This window comes from Amblyraja radiata, chromosome 26 (genome assembly GCF_010909765.2).
Source record: "Amblyraja radiata isolate CabotCenter1 chromosome 26, sAmbRad1.1.pri, whole genome shotgun sequence".
NCBI lineage: Eukaryota > Metazoa > Chordata > Chondrichthyes > Rajiformes > Rajidae > Amblyraja > Amblyraja radiata.
The window spans coordinates 27,705,899-27,724,306 of record NC_045981.1 but is presented as its reverse complement, the minus strand read 5'-3'; the positions used below and the strand labels follow the sequence as shown (position 1 = coordinate 27,724,306).

At 43.2% G+C, this 18,408-nt stretch overlaps 1 protein-coding gene across 3 annotated transcripts in view; it reads right to left on the bottom strand.

Moving 5' to 3' along the window:
* The window catches only part of sdk2 (sidekick cell adhesion molecule 2), a 659,639-nt gene that overhangs the window by 356,086 nt on the left and 285,145 nt on the right, over window positions 1–18,408 (bottom strand). For all 3 annotated transcript variants that reach the window (XM_033044544.1, XM_033044545.1, XM_033044546.1), the window contains exon 2: window positions 2,352–2,511. In XM_033044544.1, the coding sequence (XP_032900435.1) occupies window positions 2,352–2,511 (160 nt within the window). The remainder of the gene's footprint in view (window positions 1–2,351; window positions 2,512–18,408) is intronic.

Below are 18,408 nucleotides of genomic sequence, written 5' to 3'. Positions count from 1 at the left end.
ACGACGTCCATCACTGAATGTGTCCCTGGAACAGTTGGTAATCAGAGAATCCTCTGTTCCAGAGCTGTTCAGGATGAACGGTGAAAAGGACCCTTGCATCCTTCTCCAGACCCTCTTCACAAATCCACACTCTGCGAAGAGGTGGACAACTGACTCCTGAGGAGTTGTCTTTAGCTGCCCCTTGTACCTCCCATGTATGAAAGCATGCTGTTAGTGTGAACTTTTCACAGTCATGGACGAGTAAGTGTGTTATTGTACTGAGTTCACGTTAAAGCCATGGGATGTTTGAGACGGTGGCGTGATTGCAAATCTTCACAGCAACATCAATGTTTTTCCACCAGATCCGATTTCTGCTCTTGTCGTTTTACACTTCTCTGAATTAGCATTTCATAGGCTCAGCCATAAAAGGGAGAAGGGCAAGAAATAGAATCATTATTTTAGTTTAACTAGAGAAAAAATTAATTTGAGTAAATCATATTTCAAAAGCCCACATTTCACATTCAGTACTGAGGAGGATTGGCAATTTCCATTCAAGTGCATCGCCACACACCATGCCCTGCAGCTGACTAATAGCACCGTTGTCACAGTCCTGAATGGATCGAGCCTGCTCCTCATTACTCACTGGCAATGATGAACCAAGCACAAGCTCAGACTCCGCCCTGTGCTACACTCTTTTCCTAAACACACCATTGAATTGAATACTTTATTGTCACATGTAACAAGTCACAGTGAAATTCTTTGCTTGCACACCCAAGGTATGCAATAGTCACCACATAAAGGCAGCTGACAAAATTATAAAGTAATCCGTGCCAGGTACACCCTTGTTCTCCCCCCCTCCCATCTTCCCACCCCCCTCCTCCCTTCTTTACCCCCCCCCCACTCCCCTCTTCCCCCCTCCTCCTCCTCCCCCTCTCCTCCCATCCCCCCCCCCCTCCCCCCCCACTCACAGCGGTTCCCCACGCCGGGTCCACCATTGTTGCTGACTTTGCAGCAATTCTACATTTCACTGAGAGCATTATTTAATTCTTTAATAAAATGTTTTTATTAAACCACGTAATAAATGTTCCCGATTTAATAGTCAATAGGAAGTATACCACATGTGCTTTATGTCACAACACCTTTTTGCTTTCGTCCAGTGGGTGACATGACTAAGAATCACACCAACATTTGCATTAGTGATCCATCCTAAATGCTAAATTCCATTAGAAAATACAAATTAACCTCTTTTTCATTTTCAAAAAGAATGGCAGGCATACAATCCATGACAATATCATTACATACACAAGTAATGCCAAAGCAATAAAAAACTATTTGGCACATCAAACCAGATCCATTCCAGATCAGTGTTCGATTTTTCTTAATACCCAATTCCCTCTATCATTAATTGTTGATCCAATGTTAAAAGACAATAAACAATCTTGGGTTGATGTCACTTATATCACTTTCACAACCTCTAAATGTTCAAAAGGACGTTAGAGCAAGTTGGGTACTTTCTGAAGTGTAGCTTGGTGGCCAATTTGTACTCAGCACCTACAAACAGTGATCTAATGACAATATACTCAGTTTTAGTGGTAGTGATTAAGAGATAGATGTTGCTCGGAAATGATGGATAACTTCCCTGCTCTTCACTGAAAAATGCGTCGAGCTCAGAGAGCAGACATGGTCTTGGATCAATATTTAGGCAGCAAGATGGTGCAGCGGTAGAGTTGCTGCCTTACAGCACCAAAGACCCCGGTTTGATCCTGACTACGGATGCTGTCTGAGTTTGTATGTTCTCCCCATGGGGAATTTTCCGGGTGTTCCAGTTTCCTCCCACACTACAAAGAAATACAGGTTTGTAGGCTAATTGGCTTGGTAGAATTGTAATTTGTCCTGAGGGTGTAGGATAGTGCAAGTGTGCGGGGATTGCTGGTCGGGGAGGACTCGGTGGGCTGAAGGGCCTGTTTCCGTGCTGTATCTCTAAACTAAACAAATATTTTATCCAAAATAAGCAATTCTGACAGTTTGAGCAATTCTGACAGTTTGAGCAATTCTGACAGAGTTTGCTCAATTCTGACAGAGTTTGCTCAATTCTGCACTGCAATCTAAGCATTGGATTTTTGCTTAAGGTTCCTTGAATGGGACTTAACAAAATCCAACAAAATCAGACTCGTCTGTGGCTGATTGTTTCGTATTAGAGAGAGATAAATTGCTTTTTATACCATTTTCCACCCTTCAAATTTCAAACATTTCCCATCTGCAGAACGTAATCCAGTACTTTTTAAAAGACATTGATTGATTTTGCATAAACAACTTTCTCTGACTGTTCATTCCACTTTTGCAAAATGAAAATGTCAAGTGGGACCTCTGACCTGTATTCCAGGGAGAAGTGTGTCAGCTCGATGTTGTTGTACAACCACTTGAACTCTAAGGGCCAGCTTCCCTCAGCCATACATGTCAGCACTAGGCGGTTCCCCTCCAGATGGATCTGGGAGCGAATTGGCTCGGTTTTAAAATAAGGAGGCACATCATCTGAAATACATAGAGGAAATGTGTAAGGACAAGGCATCTAATACTGATTTTATTTACAAAAGAACATAATGACACCATCTGTTTACAATATTCTAACAAAGAGTTCCAAATGCGTTTAATTGTCAGGAAGAAACTGCAGATGTTGGTTACATCGAAGATAGACACAAAATGCTGGAGTAACTCAGTGCGATAGGCAGCATCTCTGGATAGAAGGAATGGGTAACTTTTCTGATCGAGACCCGTTGCATCACCCATTCCTTCTATCCAGAGATGCTGCCTGTCGCGCTGTGTTACTCCAGCAATTTGTGTCTATCTTCAGTGTTTGATTGTCATATGTATCGTCAATGGAATGAAATTCTTACTTGCTGCTGCTTAAGAGGCCCATTAAGTAAATAATCGATAAATAATCGATAACACAATAAATTAATAATCAGTAATACTCTGTAACCGAACCATAACCACAAGTCCATTGTGCGACCAAAACAAAGTCCTCAGTAGATCACAGTTGCTGAGGCGGTGGTTAATGTTGTAGTGTCCCAGAATCAATGCACCCAACCTGTTGATAGCCAATGGTCCCAACTCATCAAGTTAATTTTGTGTTTTTTCTGAAATGTCCTTCATTTATTAGGACAAAGGAAACGACTGAGTTGTAGAAGTGAATTAAATTAAAACAGGTCATTCTCCTTCACTCCACACCGAAACCCACTCAAAGATGTGTTCTCCATTGTACAAAGCCAATTGGCTTTGTAATAAACCACATTAGCAATGATGGCTGTTTTGTAATTGGTAATATAAAAAAATAGATTGCAAGGATCTTGAAATTAGGTAGCATGTTACTAATTTAGAAATGCTACATTAGCAGTTGTTTACCAATTTATGGACATGTATAGCATCTCCACTAAGCTCAGCGGGAACTCAGAACAGCAAACAAAATATCGTGATACATCCATCCCTGGGTTACTTGCTCAGAATGCAGGATTGCTGAATTATTTTTTATCATTTTACTTTAAATAAAATTGACACCACTACTGTAAGAGTCATTTCAATAAAGTCGTTTGAGTGATTTTAATGTTGGATCGTTTCAAAACCATCATTTTTTTAAAAACTATTAACTGAGGGGATCAACGATCTGAAAAGATCTTCTGAATGCCTCATTCCTGAGGTGTCCATCACACCTTCGTCTGATCTCATTCGCTCTATAAGACATTGCATAGCTTAACATTACTGCAGAAAGCTTGGGAATTTAAGGTTCTTCCTCAATTTTATTTTTTTAAATGTCTAATTTTAGACAAGGAGATGTGGACCTCAGATCTACAGAGGGATTTTAAAAAGGACAATTTTTGAACACCCTTTAATGTGAAGGCTATTGTCCCATTAACAAGTTCTGCTGCTGGCTGGGACTAGATGTTTTCTATCAGAACACAAAAGAACAGCACTGTGGTGCAGTGGGTAGAGTTGCTGCCTCACAACGCCAGAGACACAGGATTGATCCTAACTTCAAATGCTGTCTGTGTGGAGTTTGCATGTTACCCCTGTGACCAAATGGGTTTCCTCCGTGTGCTCCGGTTTCCACCCACAATCCAAAGACACGTGAGTTTGTAGGTTAATTGACCATCTGTGAATTGCCACTAGTTTGTAGGGAGCAGATGAGAAAGTGGGATTACATAGAACTAGTGTGAATGGTGATCGATGATCGGTGTCGACTCGGTGGGCCGAAACACCTGTTTTTCCATGCTTATTTCTTGCTACCTAAAAGAAAAATGCCCACCTGGGTGCATTTTAAATATGCATTTTTGCCTTCATCATTTATTTTGACAAGACACAACTCGTAGTCCCAGAATAAAGATGAACCTTGATTGATAATGAAACAATGTGATGGCAGATTGACAGTCACAATGAGCTGGTTTGGTGGATTGCATCTTTGGCTTGTGGTCAAAATTCTCTTTCCATGCAGTTCCATTTGCTGCTACAATGTTGGCAACATGAGCAAACCCCTTCAGCCCGTCCCTTGCCTTACACGGCGGCACGGTGGCGCAGCGGTAGAGTTGCTGCCTTACACCGAATGCAGCGCCGGAGACCCGGGTTCGATCCTGACTACGGGTGATGTCTGTACGGAGTTTGCACGTTCTTCCCGTGACCTGCGTGGGTTTTCTCCGAGATCTTCAGTTTCCTCCCACATCTCCAAAGACGTACAGGTTTGTAAGGTTAATTGGCTTTGTAAATGAAAAGAAATTGTCCCTAGTGGCTATAGGATAGTGTTAACATGCGGGGATCGCTGGTCGGCATGGACCCGGTGGGCCGAAGGGCCTGTTTCCGTGCTGAATCTCTAAACAAAACTAAGCTGCAATAATGGTCCTACTAACAAACATTGGTGATGATAGGTCTGGAAACCAGCAGTCACATCCAAGTTCCTGTCAGTCATTACTCTCCTTTCCTTATGGTTGACCTAGTTTTCATGCTGAACTGGGAACCCCAGATTCAATCTCCCCTCGACCCGATTTTGACATGGGCTGTTACCATAGGAAAAATGCACCTTTATTCAGCTAATCTGATGCAGCGAATGCAATGGAGCTGTGGCATCTGCTGCCAAGCTACCATCAGGTTGCCATTTTCTGGGAGTGCAAACGTGGATGTCAGGAGATCCCGTTTGCTGCTGGACTAGGTGGTGCCGCAGTCATGCAGTGTTGCAGCTAGAAGTCCCACTGCCGTGCAACTCCAACAAACTAGTGCTGTATGAATGGAGTTCGCACATTCTCCCTGTGACTCTGTGGGTTTCCGCTGGTCTCCTCACATACCGAAGGAAGTGCAGGTTGGTAGATTAAAATGCGCACTGTATATTGTCCCTGGTGTAGATAAGATGTAGGGTCTGTGGGGAGCAGAATGGGATGTGGAGAATAAACCAGGGGGTTCAGTGCAAACAGGTGCTTGATGGCCAGTCTGAACTCAGTGGGCCAAATGGCCTGCGTCCATGCTGTATCACTCTCTGGCTCAACCATTTCACCATAAGCTGACTGATGCTTGTGGCGCTGGGGTTTACTGAGGAATCCTTGCCTTGAACTTCTGTTGGTAGACAAAAACTTTTGAGAAGATAAAAAGTGCTGTTCCAGACATTGACATGATGTGGCTCCTTGTTTGGGTTTTTGATGCCACACGGAACTTTTCATCAGTCAATGTATTTACAAGATGATGTGAAACAAGAAGATTTCAGCATTATCCACTCGAACCCTTCCTTTGCATTCAGTTGTCAAGATTTTTTTAATTGTCACATAGCAGCCTTTACATCATCCCACAAGCACACTGACACAGCTGATCAGGCAGACAACAGCAACGGGGAGAATTGAAAGCTTTCAACGGCTGCTGATGGAGCTGTTTACAACTGAAACCGTCAGAATTAAATGGCTCCATATAAAGCAAAAGAACCTTTGATGTCCATCAGTACATTTTTCCAAGTATTCGAATGTGAATTTTAAATACAGTCACACTATTAATCAATTATCTTCTCTTTCCCGCACAATGAATTATCCTGCTTTTTCTGAAAAATGTCAGCAAGTTCAGAAGATTGATAGAAACAGATTGAATCAAACCAAAACAATGATAAAGCACACAGTGTCATTGTTGTCTTCCAAAATAAATCCGAGCTTGTTTCAACATGGATTTGGGGGTCATCAATATGTGGAACTGAAGGATATTGTCAAGAGTTTGCAAGCACAAAGGTCAACAGTATAATAAGATGTTATTATTTCTAAAGAGTTTGCCTGGGGTGAAGTGTCCTGCAGGCTTGCATTACGGCACCATGTTGACCAACAGCAATACAAGAGAAGGAACAGACTGAAATCAATTCATGGCTACTCCTTTTGAACATTCAATCATATGCAGATTTTAATATCAATTTTAATATTAATTTTCAACAGTCACAAACAAAAGATCAGAACAAAGGTGTTGTCTTGGGTCCCAAGCCCCTCTATCGGTCCTTTGATCTAAGTCATTGATACAGATTATAACCAGCTGTGGTTCAGGCAATGACCCTTGCTGGTCACATCCCATCAACCCACCATGTACAAGTTCTCTCCACCCTCTTCCATCCATCTGCCAACCAATCTTCCTTGTTCAGTATTGGCATTCCCTTGATATCTAATTTCTGATTGACTGACAGGTACAGCATAGAAACATGCCTTTGGTCACCTGAGTCCATGCTGACCATTGATCAACCATTCACAAGTTCTATGTTATCTAATTTTCACATCAACTCCCCACACACAAGGGGCAATTTACAGAGGCCAATTAACTGACAAACTCACACAAGTCTTCGAGACGTGGGAGGAAATCAAAGCACCCGGAGGTAACCCAGGCGATTACAGGGTGAATGTGCAAACTCCACACAAACAGCACCTGAGATCAGGATCGAACCCGGGTCTCTTGTGCTGTGAGGTAGTAGCTCTACTAGCTGCGCCACCGTGCTACAGTTATTCTGTAATAGGTTTTGGTGTTGCACCATATCAAATCAAACTTGAAAAACCAAAAATGCTTTATTCACTATTTTGTCCTTTATTAACCTGGGTATATATAACTTCAAAAAACTGAAACACTGACATTTCAAATAATTTGCTCCTGTAACCAGACCAGATTAGTCCGGCCCTGTCCGATTAGTCTGGCCCAGACATTCATCCTGATACCAGTGTTAATTCTGGAATGTAACTGGATTTCTCTACAGAAGTTCCAGATGCAAGATTCTTTTAGTTTAGTTTATTGTTAGTTGATTATTGTCACATGTACCAAGGCAAAGTGAAAAACTCTATGCTGTGCGCTATCCAGTCAGCGAAAAGACTGTACATGATTACGAGCATGCCGGCCACATGTGAGTGTTTATTTTTAAAAGATAAACCAGTTTTTCAGCAATATTACTATTCCTCTGAGGCGTTACAGCTGAGTGGCTTCCTGAAGCTGTGGTCACTGCTCATGGAGCCTGCAGAGTTTCTCCCCATCTCTACCAGTAGTTAGCACCATGAGTATGCTGGGAGGGAGAAGGGTTGTGGTTCCTACTACACTATATTCAGGGACTGATCTATCTCCCTGTCACCTGGCCACGCACCAGGTCTCCGTTGGACCCGGCGGGAGGGCACTGACTACCTCCAGGATCCAACATCCAGTTGTCTGTGTCACTCGGATGCCCTGCGATCAGACTGGAGTCCAATCCAACACCTCGGAACTGAGGCTTCTCGAGGTGCAGACGTTTGTAGCAGAGATGGAACAGGGCAGTGATTTGTTCACACATCACTGTGGGTGGGTGTATGGAACAAGTTGCCAGAGGGGGTTGTTGAGGCAGGGACTATAACAACATTTAAAAGACACTTGGACAGGTACATGGAAAGGAACCGTTTAGAGGGATATGGAGCAAATGTGGGCAGGTGCGACTAGCTAAGATGGGGTATCTTGGACGGTTGGGCCGAAGGGCCTGTTCTGTGCTGTATGACTCTGTGACTATTTGAGTTGCCTTCTGCAGGAATGCGATGCTCTCCCCTGCAACTGAAGTACATCAGTAAAACTCCCCAACCAACAAATCCAACTTTTAATTAATTAATTAAAGTTTCTGTATTTAAACAACTAAGCTTTTTTTTATTTTTTAAGCTAAATACTTAATGAATTCTACCCATAATTTAAAACAAAATTAAATATTTACCCAGTGGTGAGTTAACACCGCTAACTCGTCGCATCTCTCGCTCCCTCTGTGCCTGACGGATTGTCTTCCTCTTACCGCTCTGCCTTACACTTCCCCATCACTCCGCACTCATTCACATCTGCTGCTTCCCCTCCTCTCCACCCATCCCATCCACACTGCTCTCAGCATTCTCCCTGTGGTGGAGATTGCATTTCCCATTGCTTAATACCAACCGTTGAACACATTTTTGGTCACTTCTTTTTATCTCTTTGAATTTGACTGGTAACCTCCTTGGCATCTTCGAAGAACATAGGGTTATAAAGTCACGCAGCACAAAAACAGGTCTTTCAGCCCAACTCGCCCATGCTAATCAAGATACCCCATCTAAACTGGTCCCATTTGCCTGCGCATGGCCCATATCGTTCTAAACCTTTTCTATGCATGTACATGTACCACAATGAGCCCAATGATCCCCACCATCATTGACTAAAAACAACAGTTTATCCCTTTGTTACGGGAAACATTTTACTGTCGGAAGCAGTTCATCGCAGGCTGATCCTTGGCATGGAGGGCTCTGAGGAAAGGTTGAACAAGTTGGGTCCATGCTAATTGAGAGGTGATCTTATTGAAAGATCCTTCAGGGGAGTAACAGGGCAAATGCTGGGATGGATCTCATGCCAAAGGGCTTGGACTCAGGATGAGGAGGTGCTAACTTAACACAGAGAGGAGGAAGGATTTCTTATCTTGAAAGGTTTGGAATATCTTCCCTGGAGGTGGAATCGAGGGTTGTGCGTACAGGTAGGGATGTGGATTTGATGGAAAGTTGAATAGAACACTGGTGCAGACATACTCCTCTTATGGCCCACTTCTGCTCCTCTTTCTCATGGCTGACACACTATCTTCTTTTTAGCCAAGTAGCCTCAACCCCTAGCAATTCGGAAACTGATATATTTATTAATCTTGACAATCCTCGCAGTTGTAAAAGGTTCCCTGAACATAAATACATGCTTAACACAACTTACTTCACGACCAGCAAATCTAATAAATGTTAACATTCCCATCCCCATTAACATTTTTAGTCAGAGGGAAATTAAGTACCTGGATGTAGCCAAGTTTTATCTGATCATAAACCATAGAAGATTGCCAGATAAAAGAAGGAATTTAAATAAAGGAAATTCTTTAGCTCATTTGATGTTGTGTCTCTGCATCAGCACTTACAGCACTTACAGCACTTCCAACTCTCCATTTGGTTTGCTTGAATTAAACAATGCTTTGGGGAGAAAACAGTTGATCCAGTTTATTCTGCTGATGCTAGCACGGACAATATATGTAAAGATGGCATGGTACCACAGGGCAGCCTAAGTGACAACGTCACAGCAGCTTTCTGATCGTGAAGTTTGTAATCTGAAACAGGTTTCAGAAGAGGTTACCAGCTGGATATGACTGGAAATGTTCAGTTATTGACAATAGACAATAGGTGCAGGAGTAGGCCATTCGGCCCTTCGAGTCAGCACCGCCATCAATGTGATCACAGTTATGTGGAGAGATTAGTAGTTGTGATTGTTTTTCCAACACCAGGAGTCAATTATGGTTATTTTTGTGAAACAGCTTTCAACTATTTCTCCTGGGAACCGAGGACTATTCATCTAAACTGGTTGGGAGAAGGACTGGAGGGGAAATTGTGGAGACATTTCTTCTATCTGAAAGTATGATGGAACAAGAACCTGTTGGGTCTTTTAAAAGGGCTCTGGACAGATAGTTTTGGAAGGCAAATTTGCTGGAGTGTCCATAGGTGAATTTCTTCGCATGATTGCACAAACCTGAAGGGCCAAAAAGCCTTTGTCTGTCTTGTAAGGTTGCATAAAAATGAGCTGCTGGCAAATCCCAAACAGAATATGTAGGAAGGAACTGCAGATGCTGGTTTATTCCAAACATTGACACAAAGTGTAGTAACACAAAGCGGGTCAGCCAACAACTCCGGAAAAAAGGGTCTGAAGAAGGGATCCGACCCGAAATGTCACCTATTCATTTTCTCCAGAGATGCTGCTTGGCCCACTGAGTTACTCCAGCATTTTGTGTCTATCTTTGGTAAATCCCAAACAGATGTTAGTTAATATTGTAGCAAACACAAATGTGCAAATATATGTCCTAAATTTGGCTGCCAGAGGTTGGAAGTTGAGCTTGTGTGCATGCATTGGCAAGTATTATTTTCAGCTTACTTTCTCAATCTTGTTAAGTACCCTGTATAGTTTATAATCTCCCACCGAGACATCTCCGTTTGATTTTGAACAGTGCTGGTTTATCAAGTCATTATTTATTACTCATCCCTCTGGCAACTGAGCGATGAGTAATAAGGAATGACTCGATGAACTAGCATTTATTGCCAGTGGGATTACTCAAAGCTTCTGGCAAAAGAAATGGATTTAATGTAGCATTTGGGGAAATGTATGGTTGATGCAGAGGCAGTGGACAAGGGGCCTGTGTCCATGCTGGTCCTCTCTGTAATGAACTGGGTAGAGGCACGGACTGGCCACACGACCGGTAAGGTTCAGAATCAAGTAGACACCAGGAGCTGCAGATGCTGGTGAACAAAAAGGACACAAAGTGCTGGAGTAACCCAGCGGCTTGTCCATGCTCTCCAGAGGTGCGGTCTGACGCTTTAGGTTCAGAATCCTTTACCTTTTATCTCTGCACTGTGGATGGCTTGATTGTAATCATGCACACTTTTGTTTGACTGGATAGTACACAAATAAAAGCTTTTCACTGCACCTCAATACAGGTGACAATAATAATCTAAACTAAACTAAGAATCACCTCTGCTAGTTTGAATCCAGCTGAATCAGCAAGCCAACAGCTTATCCTACTTCAACCCACATTTTGTTTAATCGTGTTGAGCCACACACTTGGCCAGCAGAGGGTGTGGGGGGAGGGAAGGGAGGGGAGGGGAGTCACAGCGTGGAAATAGACCCTTTGCCCCAATTTGCCGGGCAGAGCAGGGTGGGCCATCTGCCTGGGCCCTGGCGTTAAGGTCGGTAGCCCTCCCAACACACCCACTGTGTCCCCAGCATGAAACACTTGCGAGGTCACTTTGATGAATTATAGCAACTCCTAATCTTGGATTTTCCACCTTAGTTCTGAATTAAATTCTGTTCAGTCTGCTGAGCGCACTTTTATTTAACCCTTAAACACAACACATTCACTGTCTTCCACTGATTCTGCACAGAAGCAAATCCCGCAAGTCTCTCGTTTCCAGAGTTAGATGCAGGAAACACTCAGCAAGTCAGGCAGCATTTGTGAGTGAGAGAAGCACAGCTAATGCCTCACGTTGTTGACCCTTCAGTGGAAAGAAGGATCCAGACCTGAAATGTCATCTGTCCATTCCCTCCACAGATGCTGCCTGACCCACTGAGTTCCTCCAGCACTTTGTGTTTCAAAATTCCAACATCTGGTCTCTTGTGTCTTCATCACAGTCATTCTGTTGAAGGGTCATTGGCTTGAAACACTAACTCAGTTTCTCCCCACACAGGTGATGCCTGACCTGTTGGTTTTATTTCCCACCTCCATTTCTGGATTATAGTTTCCAACTGTAAATACTTGCCATCTCACTCAATCACTTGATGTCTTCACATCACAAGACGTTCCACACTGAATGTCATTGGATTAAACAGAGGCAGGGAACAAGTGTGGGTGGAGAGAAAGGAACACAATGATACAAATCACTATGGGGTAATAGGCAAATTAACCAAATTTAGATCAAGTTTGTGATTTCATGTTCAGAATTGTTTTTTTGGTTGTTTTTCCGAAGCTATATTTCCAGGAGTGGTAGGATGAATAGGTGCTTACTATAGATCACAGTCAAACAGTACGGAAACAGACCCTGCAGCCCAAATCATCCATGCCGACCAAGATGCCCATCTAAGCTAGTCCCATTTTTCTACAATTGGCCCATATCCCTATCAACCTTTCCTATCCATGTACATGAACAAATGTATTTTAAATATTGTCAGTGTACCTACCTCCTCTGGCAGCTCGTTCCATATATTCAAAGTATTAGCCCTCGGGTTCTGATTAAATCTTTCCTCTTTCAGCTTAAACCTATATCCTCTGGTTCTCAATTCCCCTACTCTGGGCAAAAATCTCACTCACACAAATGTCTCAGACATTTTTTGATGATACAATTAGTGCTTGCCTAAGGAATGGCACAACTTGAGCATGTTTGAACTAGAGCACCTGTCTTGTGGAAGATGAAATCTAAGACAGGCAGCTGACTTTTCACAATTTTATTGCCAATCAACTGTACATTTAGTTATTCCTTCCTCAGCTTATTGGACAGATACACTCAAAACTCTCAATCAACAATACATATAAAATGTAGAAACAAAGAACTGCACATGCTCATTTATACCAAAGATAGACACAAAGTACTGGAGTAACTCAGTGGGTCAGAGAGCATCTCTGGAGAAAAATGATGGGTGACGTTTCGGGTTGTGACAGTTCTTCAAACATATCTGACAATGTGCAAGGCATACTACAGGGTGTGGTTTGGTCAGTTGACTGGTTTTGAGGAATGGGAATGATAACCGGAAAGATTATTTGATAAAAAGACAGGGAAAAATATAATCTTTGCATAGCATGGAATGTTTCAGGGTATGAATATGAATGTGTGTGAATGTGTGTGAATATGTGTGAGTGATTGGTGGTGGTCGGAGGGGCCGTAGGCGCAGATTGGCAGCCACGCTTCCGTCAGTCTGCCCCAGGGCAGCTGTGGCTACAGAAGTAGCTTACCACCACCGAGTGTGACTGAGGAGTGAATAAATAATGCGAGGTAAAGCGCCTTGAGTATTAGAAAGGCGCTATATAAATCCCATCCATTATTATTATTATTATTATGAAACCTCTGGGTATCCGCTGGCAAGCAGAGCTAATAAATGCAGCATGAGTGAACACTTGGCGGAGTGCCGGGCAGGAGCCAACTATTGTTGTTATCTGGGAGCTCTGAGCAGTAAAAGGAGCAGAGAATGAGTTGGAGCAGGAGGCAGGAGTCCGGTCAAGCACTGATGCACAAGTCTTATCCGAGATTTCAGAGTGATGAGCACTGCTCTCGTGTGAGACAGCAAGGCTGACTTCGCCTCTGATCTTAAACTTGTTGGAAAAATCAAATGGACCCTCTGCATGTACATTTCCCTTCCTCTTGAATTCCCTGCTTGCTGCAGAAAATATGTTGCCTCCAGCAGTCATTTAACTTCGGAGACTTCAGCAGTCATATTCCTGACAAAACCACTCCTGTAGTACAGAAGAAACCATGTTACTCTGAATCTACAGTGCTGATGTATAAATGGTATTATTTTGGGACTGTAATAATTTCCATTGATGTCAAGCCTTTAAATGTCAAAGAGGTCAAAGACAGTGATGGTTTATAACAAAAACTAACATCGAAGGTTAGAACACAGAATGGCAGCATGGAGTGCAGCGGTAGAGTTGCTGCCTTGCAGGCCCAGAGACCCTGGTTCGATCCTGACTACGGGTGCTGCCTGTATGGAGTTTTAAAGTTCTCCCTGTGACCGCGTGGGTTTTCCCTGGGTGCTCCGGTTTCCTCTCACACTCTAATGACGTACGCGTTCATTGGCTAAGGTAAAGATAATAAATTGTCCATGGTGTGCAGGACATTGCCAATGTATGGGGATCGCTTATCGGTGCGGAGTTGGTGGGCCAAAGGACCTGTTTCCACGTTATATCTCTAAACTAAACTAAACAGTATGGCACAGAAACGGCCCTTCAGCTCACAATGTTCATGCTGAACATTGATGTCAATTTAAAGTGAACATGAAGTGAACATGTTCCCGATGTTGGGGAAGTCCAGAACAAGGGGTCACAGTTTAAGGATAAGGGGGAAGTCTTTTAGGACCGAGATGAGAATGTTTTTTCCACTCAGAGAGTGGTGAATCTGTGGAATTCTCTGCCACAGAAAGTAGTTGAGGCCAGTTCATTGGCTATATTTAAGAGGGAGTTAGATGTGGCCCTTGTGGCTAAAGGGATCAGGGGGTATGGAGAGAAGACAGGTACAGGATACTGAGTTGGATGATCAGCCATGATCATATTGAATGGCGGTGCAGGCTCGAAGGGCCGAATGGCTTACTCCTGCACCTATTTCCTATGTTTCTATGTTTTTATGATGCCAATTTAAAGTGATCTCATCTGCCTGAACATGATCCATTTCCCTCCTTTTCCTGCACTTACATGTACCTATTTAAAAGCCTTTTAAATGCCACTATCGAATCTGCCTCCACCACCACCTGAGTTCCAGCTCCCCACCACCCTATGTGAAATAAAATTACCATTAACTGTTTTTCCTTGCACAGATGCCTCCTGGCCTGCAAAGGTCTTCCATCATTTTCTGTTTCTGTTTCAAATTCCCAACTTTTGCAGATTTTATTTTTGGGGGCGGTGGACAGACTGTGATGTATTGATAATCTTTATGTATTTTACCAGAAAGAGGAAAGTGAATATTTGGCATAATATGGAGGGAAATAAGAGGAGTGGTAAGGAGAGAAATTGAAGGTGAAGGGAAATGTTGGTACACGGATAAGGTGATGGCAAGTGATTTATGAATTTAAGGAAAAACCCATGCAAAATCATAGAAATCAAAGGCACAGGAGAAGGAGGAGAATGCATGAGAGGAGTTACAGCAGCTGGGCCTGAAAATAAACTGAATAACCAACGTCATCAAAAGATAAAATAAAATATGAGCAGGGGAGTCGAGATGCAATCTATTATAATGTATTTAGCAAAGTAACTGTTCCTCTTCATTGGTTGAGACTAGAACACATAGCTTTAAGCGGCCTTTTCACGGGGCGACTTGACGCAAGAGTTAACCGGAGTTTAACATCGTGGGAACCTCGTGCGATAACAGTACGGCATTCGTGGACCACCGTGGACCACCGTAGCGCTAACGGCAGGTAGTCGTGTAACTTGGTCACTCGGGAGAAAATTCAAGAAAGTTTGAATTTCTCCAAGATTGACTTGTACACTTGTGGTTGAGTATTGCAACATTATATGAACGTAGTGGCCAGTGCGATATCCGTAATAACTCTTGCGGGTACCGTGGGAACTCCTGCGAACGGTGAACCCGGAAGCTGGACAGAGGGGACAGAAGGTGAGTAAAAATTATCTTCTGTGGGATTGAATTTAAAAAATAAATAAAAATAAAGATTTGCATCCGCATATGGACATCAACTTATTCATGAGTTATGTTAATGAGATTCAAGAAAATAACTATAATCTTTAAAAGGGACTTTAAAAGGGACTTTACTGAAAGGTTACGCATTTTTATGGTCCGTGAGAAATTTTTCACATGTACTTCTTTGAGAGATACAGGTCGGAGTCCTCGCCGACTAGCGATCGATGCCTTTCCGAAGCAGGGTCCGGAACGCTACCAATCAATGTTGTACAGAGACCCGTGTAAGGAATGAACTGCACATGCTGGTTTAAACCGAAGACAGACACAAAAAGCTGGAGTAACTCAGCGAGTCAAGCAGCAAAAAAAGCTGATGTTTCGGGACGAGACACATCTTCAGACTCAATTCCGATTAGGCTGTCTGAAGAAGGGCTCCGATTCGAATCGTCACCTATTCTTTTTCTCCAGAGATGCTGCCTGACCCGCTGACTTACTCCAGCTTTTTATGTTTTTCTTCCCAGATCTGACTTACCTGCTGAGTTACACCAACATTTTGTGTCCTTCTGTGCGTATTAACCAGCATTAACCAGCGTCTGCAGTTCCTTTAGACATTACCTAACTTCAGATTTTAGAGATATAGCGCGTGGGAACTCCTGCGAACTCCTGGTAAACCCGGAAGCTGGACAGAGGGGACAGAAGGTGAGTAAAAATATCGACAAGGGAACATGTGTCCTTCGAGGACGTCCCACCTAATTGTCATTGTTGGATAATCTTTTTAACAGGAACACTTGCAGAGATGGCTCCCAGAAAATCTCAAAGAAAGGGGGTAAAGCGTGTCAGAGATGTTTTTGCCATGTTGCGCTATTCAGTTTCTATATTGTTTCAGTTTCTATATCTATATTGTTGCTCTATTCAGTTTCCCAGGGGGTCGGGACGGGACTGGAGTTGGGAGGGAAAGGTGGGGGAGTCGAGGGAGAGGAGGGGGAGACAGATGGGGGTGTCTTCATTTACTGGCGGCGGGTGTCTGTCACTGAAACAGGCAGGTGGGATTTCACATCCACCTTGTGTGTGCCTCTCTCTCTCTCTCCCTCCCTCTTACACAGGCTGAGAGACTCTGCCTCTGTGAGTGTACGTCTCTTTCTCCCCCTCTCCCACACACAGTAAGACCGAGGTACTGTGCTCAGTCCATCTGTGTCTCCCACATACACAGTAAAATATGTCTCCAAATGAGCCAATTCAACCAAGGGAGGATATATATAGTGTGTGAAAAAAAAAGTTACATCATTTGTGTCACGTGTAGTTCACGATGTTCATTCAAGATTTAACGCGAAAGCTCGGGAAACGGACAAGTCACTCGCATAAATAACAGAAATGCCGAGTACCGTGGGAACTCTTTATCTACCCCCGTTATATCGTGCGAGACTCGTGCTGGACCACGACCTCTTCACTCTGGTGACATCTTGCGTCAACTCGCCCCGTGAAAAGGCCCCATTACAATGATGTTACCAAATGTAAAACAGCTCACAAAACTCATCCCTCTTTGAGGAAAGGAAATCAAATTTAAATCTATAGTGTTTATTTCACATCCAGTCAAGCTGTCCATCTAACTCTTGTTGTAAATTGTGAATGACCAGTGCAGGATTGTTTTACGGATGAACAGATCCTACTTTGTTTGCTGATTTCCAAGATATTATGAATCGTTCTAGGATCCAAGGAGTGCAACGAGTTGCAGAAGTAACCCATCAAACTTGCCCAATGAACCTGATCTATCTTTCAGTGAGCTATGGGATCCTGATCATGCCTGATAATGCGGCAGAGGAGGTTTAGATGAAGGAGAAATTCTGGTCAACATTACAGAGCAGCCAATACACCAGTAAGAGGATTGGGATGATTCTTTTTCCCCATGTTAGTGGCTTCACCTGTAAACGACTCTCAGACACAAGAGCCAGACAAAGATCAGCTGATCCAGCAGGCAGCAATGAAAGACAGAAACATTAGGATAAGATTCTTTAAAACATATAACAGAACAGTGCAGGAACAGGCCCTTTGGTCCACAATTTGTGTGCCGAAGATGATGCCAAGAGAAACAAATCTCTTCTGCCTGTACATGATCCATATCCCTCTATTCCCTGCACATCCATGTGCCTTTATAAAAGCTTCTTAAATGCCACTATCAGATCAGCCTCTACCATCATCCCTGGCAACGTGTTCCAGGCATTCACCACTCTCTGTAAATAAACTTGCCCCTCTCACCTTCAAGCTATGCCCTCTAGCCTTTAAAAAGTGCACCCTCTCTATCACTTTCCCCCTCCCCAACTAGTCAGCTACAGAATTTCCCATGAAATCCCCGACCCATTCTCCAACTAAAGCCTGCGGGGTGAGTATAGTAGCTCTGTGTTTTTATTTTTATTATTCATCAGCTGGAAGGCACTTGGAACGTGCGGAGGTTATGAAAGATGTATTCTCTCCTTTCTTTCCTTCTTTATTATCTCATGAAGCCAATAACCTCAGGCCATCTGCTGCAATATATCATCGAACCACCTGACTTCATTTCTTGAACTGTTGTTTAAGAGATCACCACCTGCAATTTCCAGGTCTTTTTGCGAGTTAATTTTCAGCAGTTTCCTTTTCAAGTGTTAATTACATGTTTGATGAGCCAAGAGAACCGTTTACCTGAAACTGTTGCTCACAGCCTACACAGTGGTTCAGCAGCCAGCTACATCAGCAAAACTGCCTGCAATAGATTTTCAATATCTTTCTAGAAGATCTTCACCCTATTGACATCTTCAAATCACTCTCCACAGATCGGAAAGTTTCTAAATAGAGCTGAATTATGTTCCCATTGCTTCCTTTACTTTGTTCCTTTGGGGGGGGCACAGAGATAGAGTTGCTGCCTAAAGCCCCTAGGCGAATTTTTCAGCGACTGCAGGCGATTAGGCTGTCGCCACACATGGTCACGCCTGTATGGTCGTGAGTAGTCTCCTCAAGTCGCCTAAAGTATTGGAACGTTTTTCTGGTTGCCGCTGGATTTTGAAATGTTCAAAACTTTCCGGTGACTGTGGGCTTG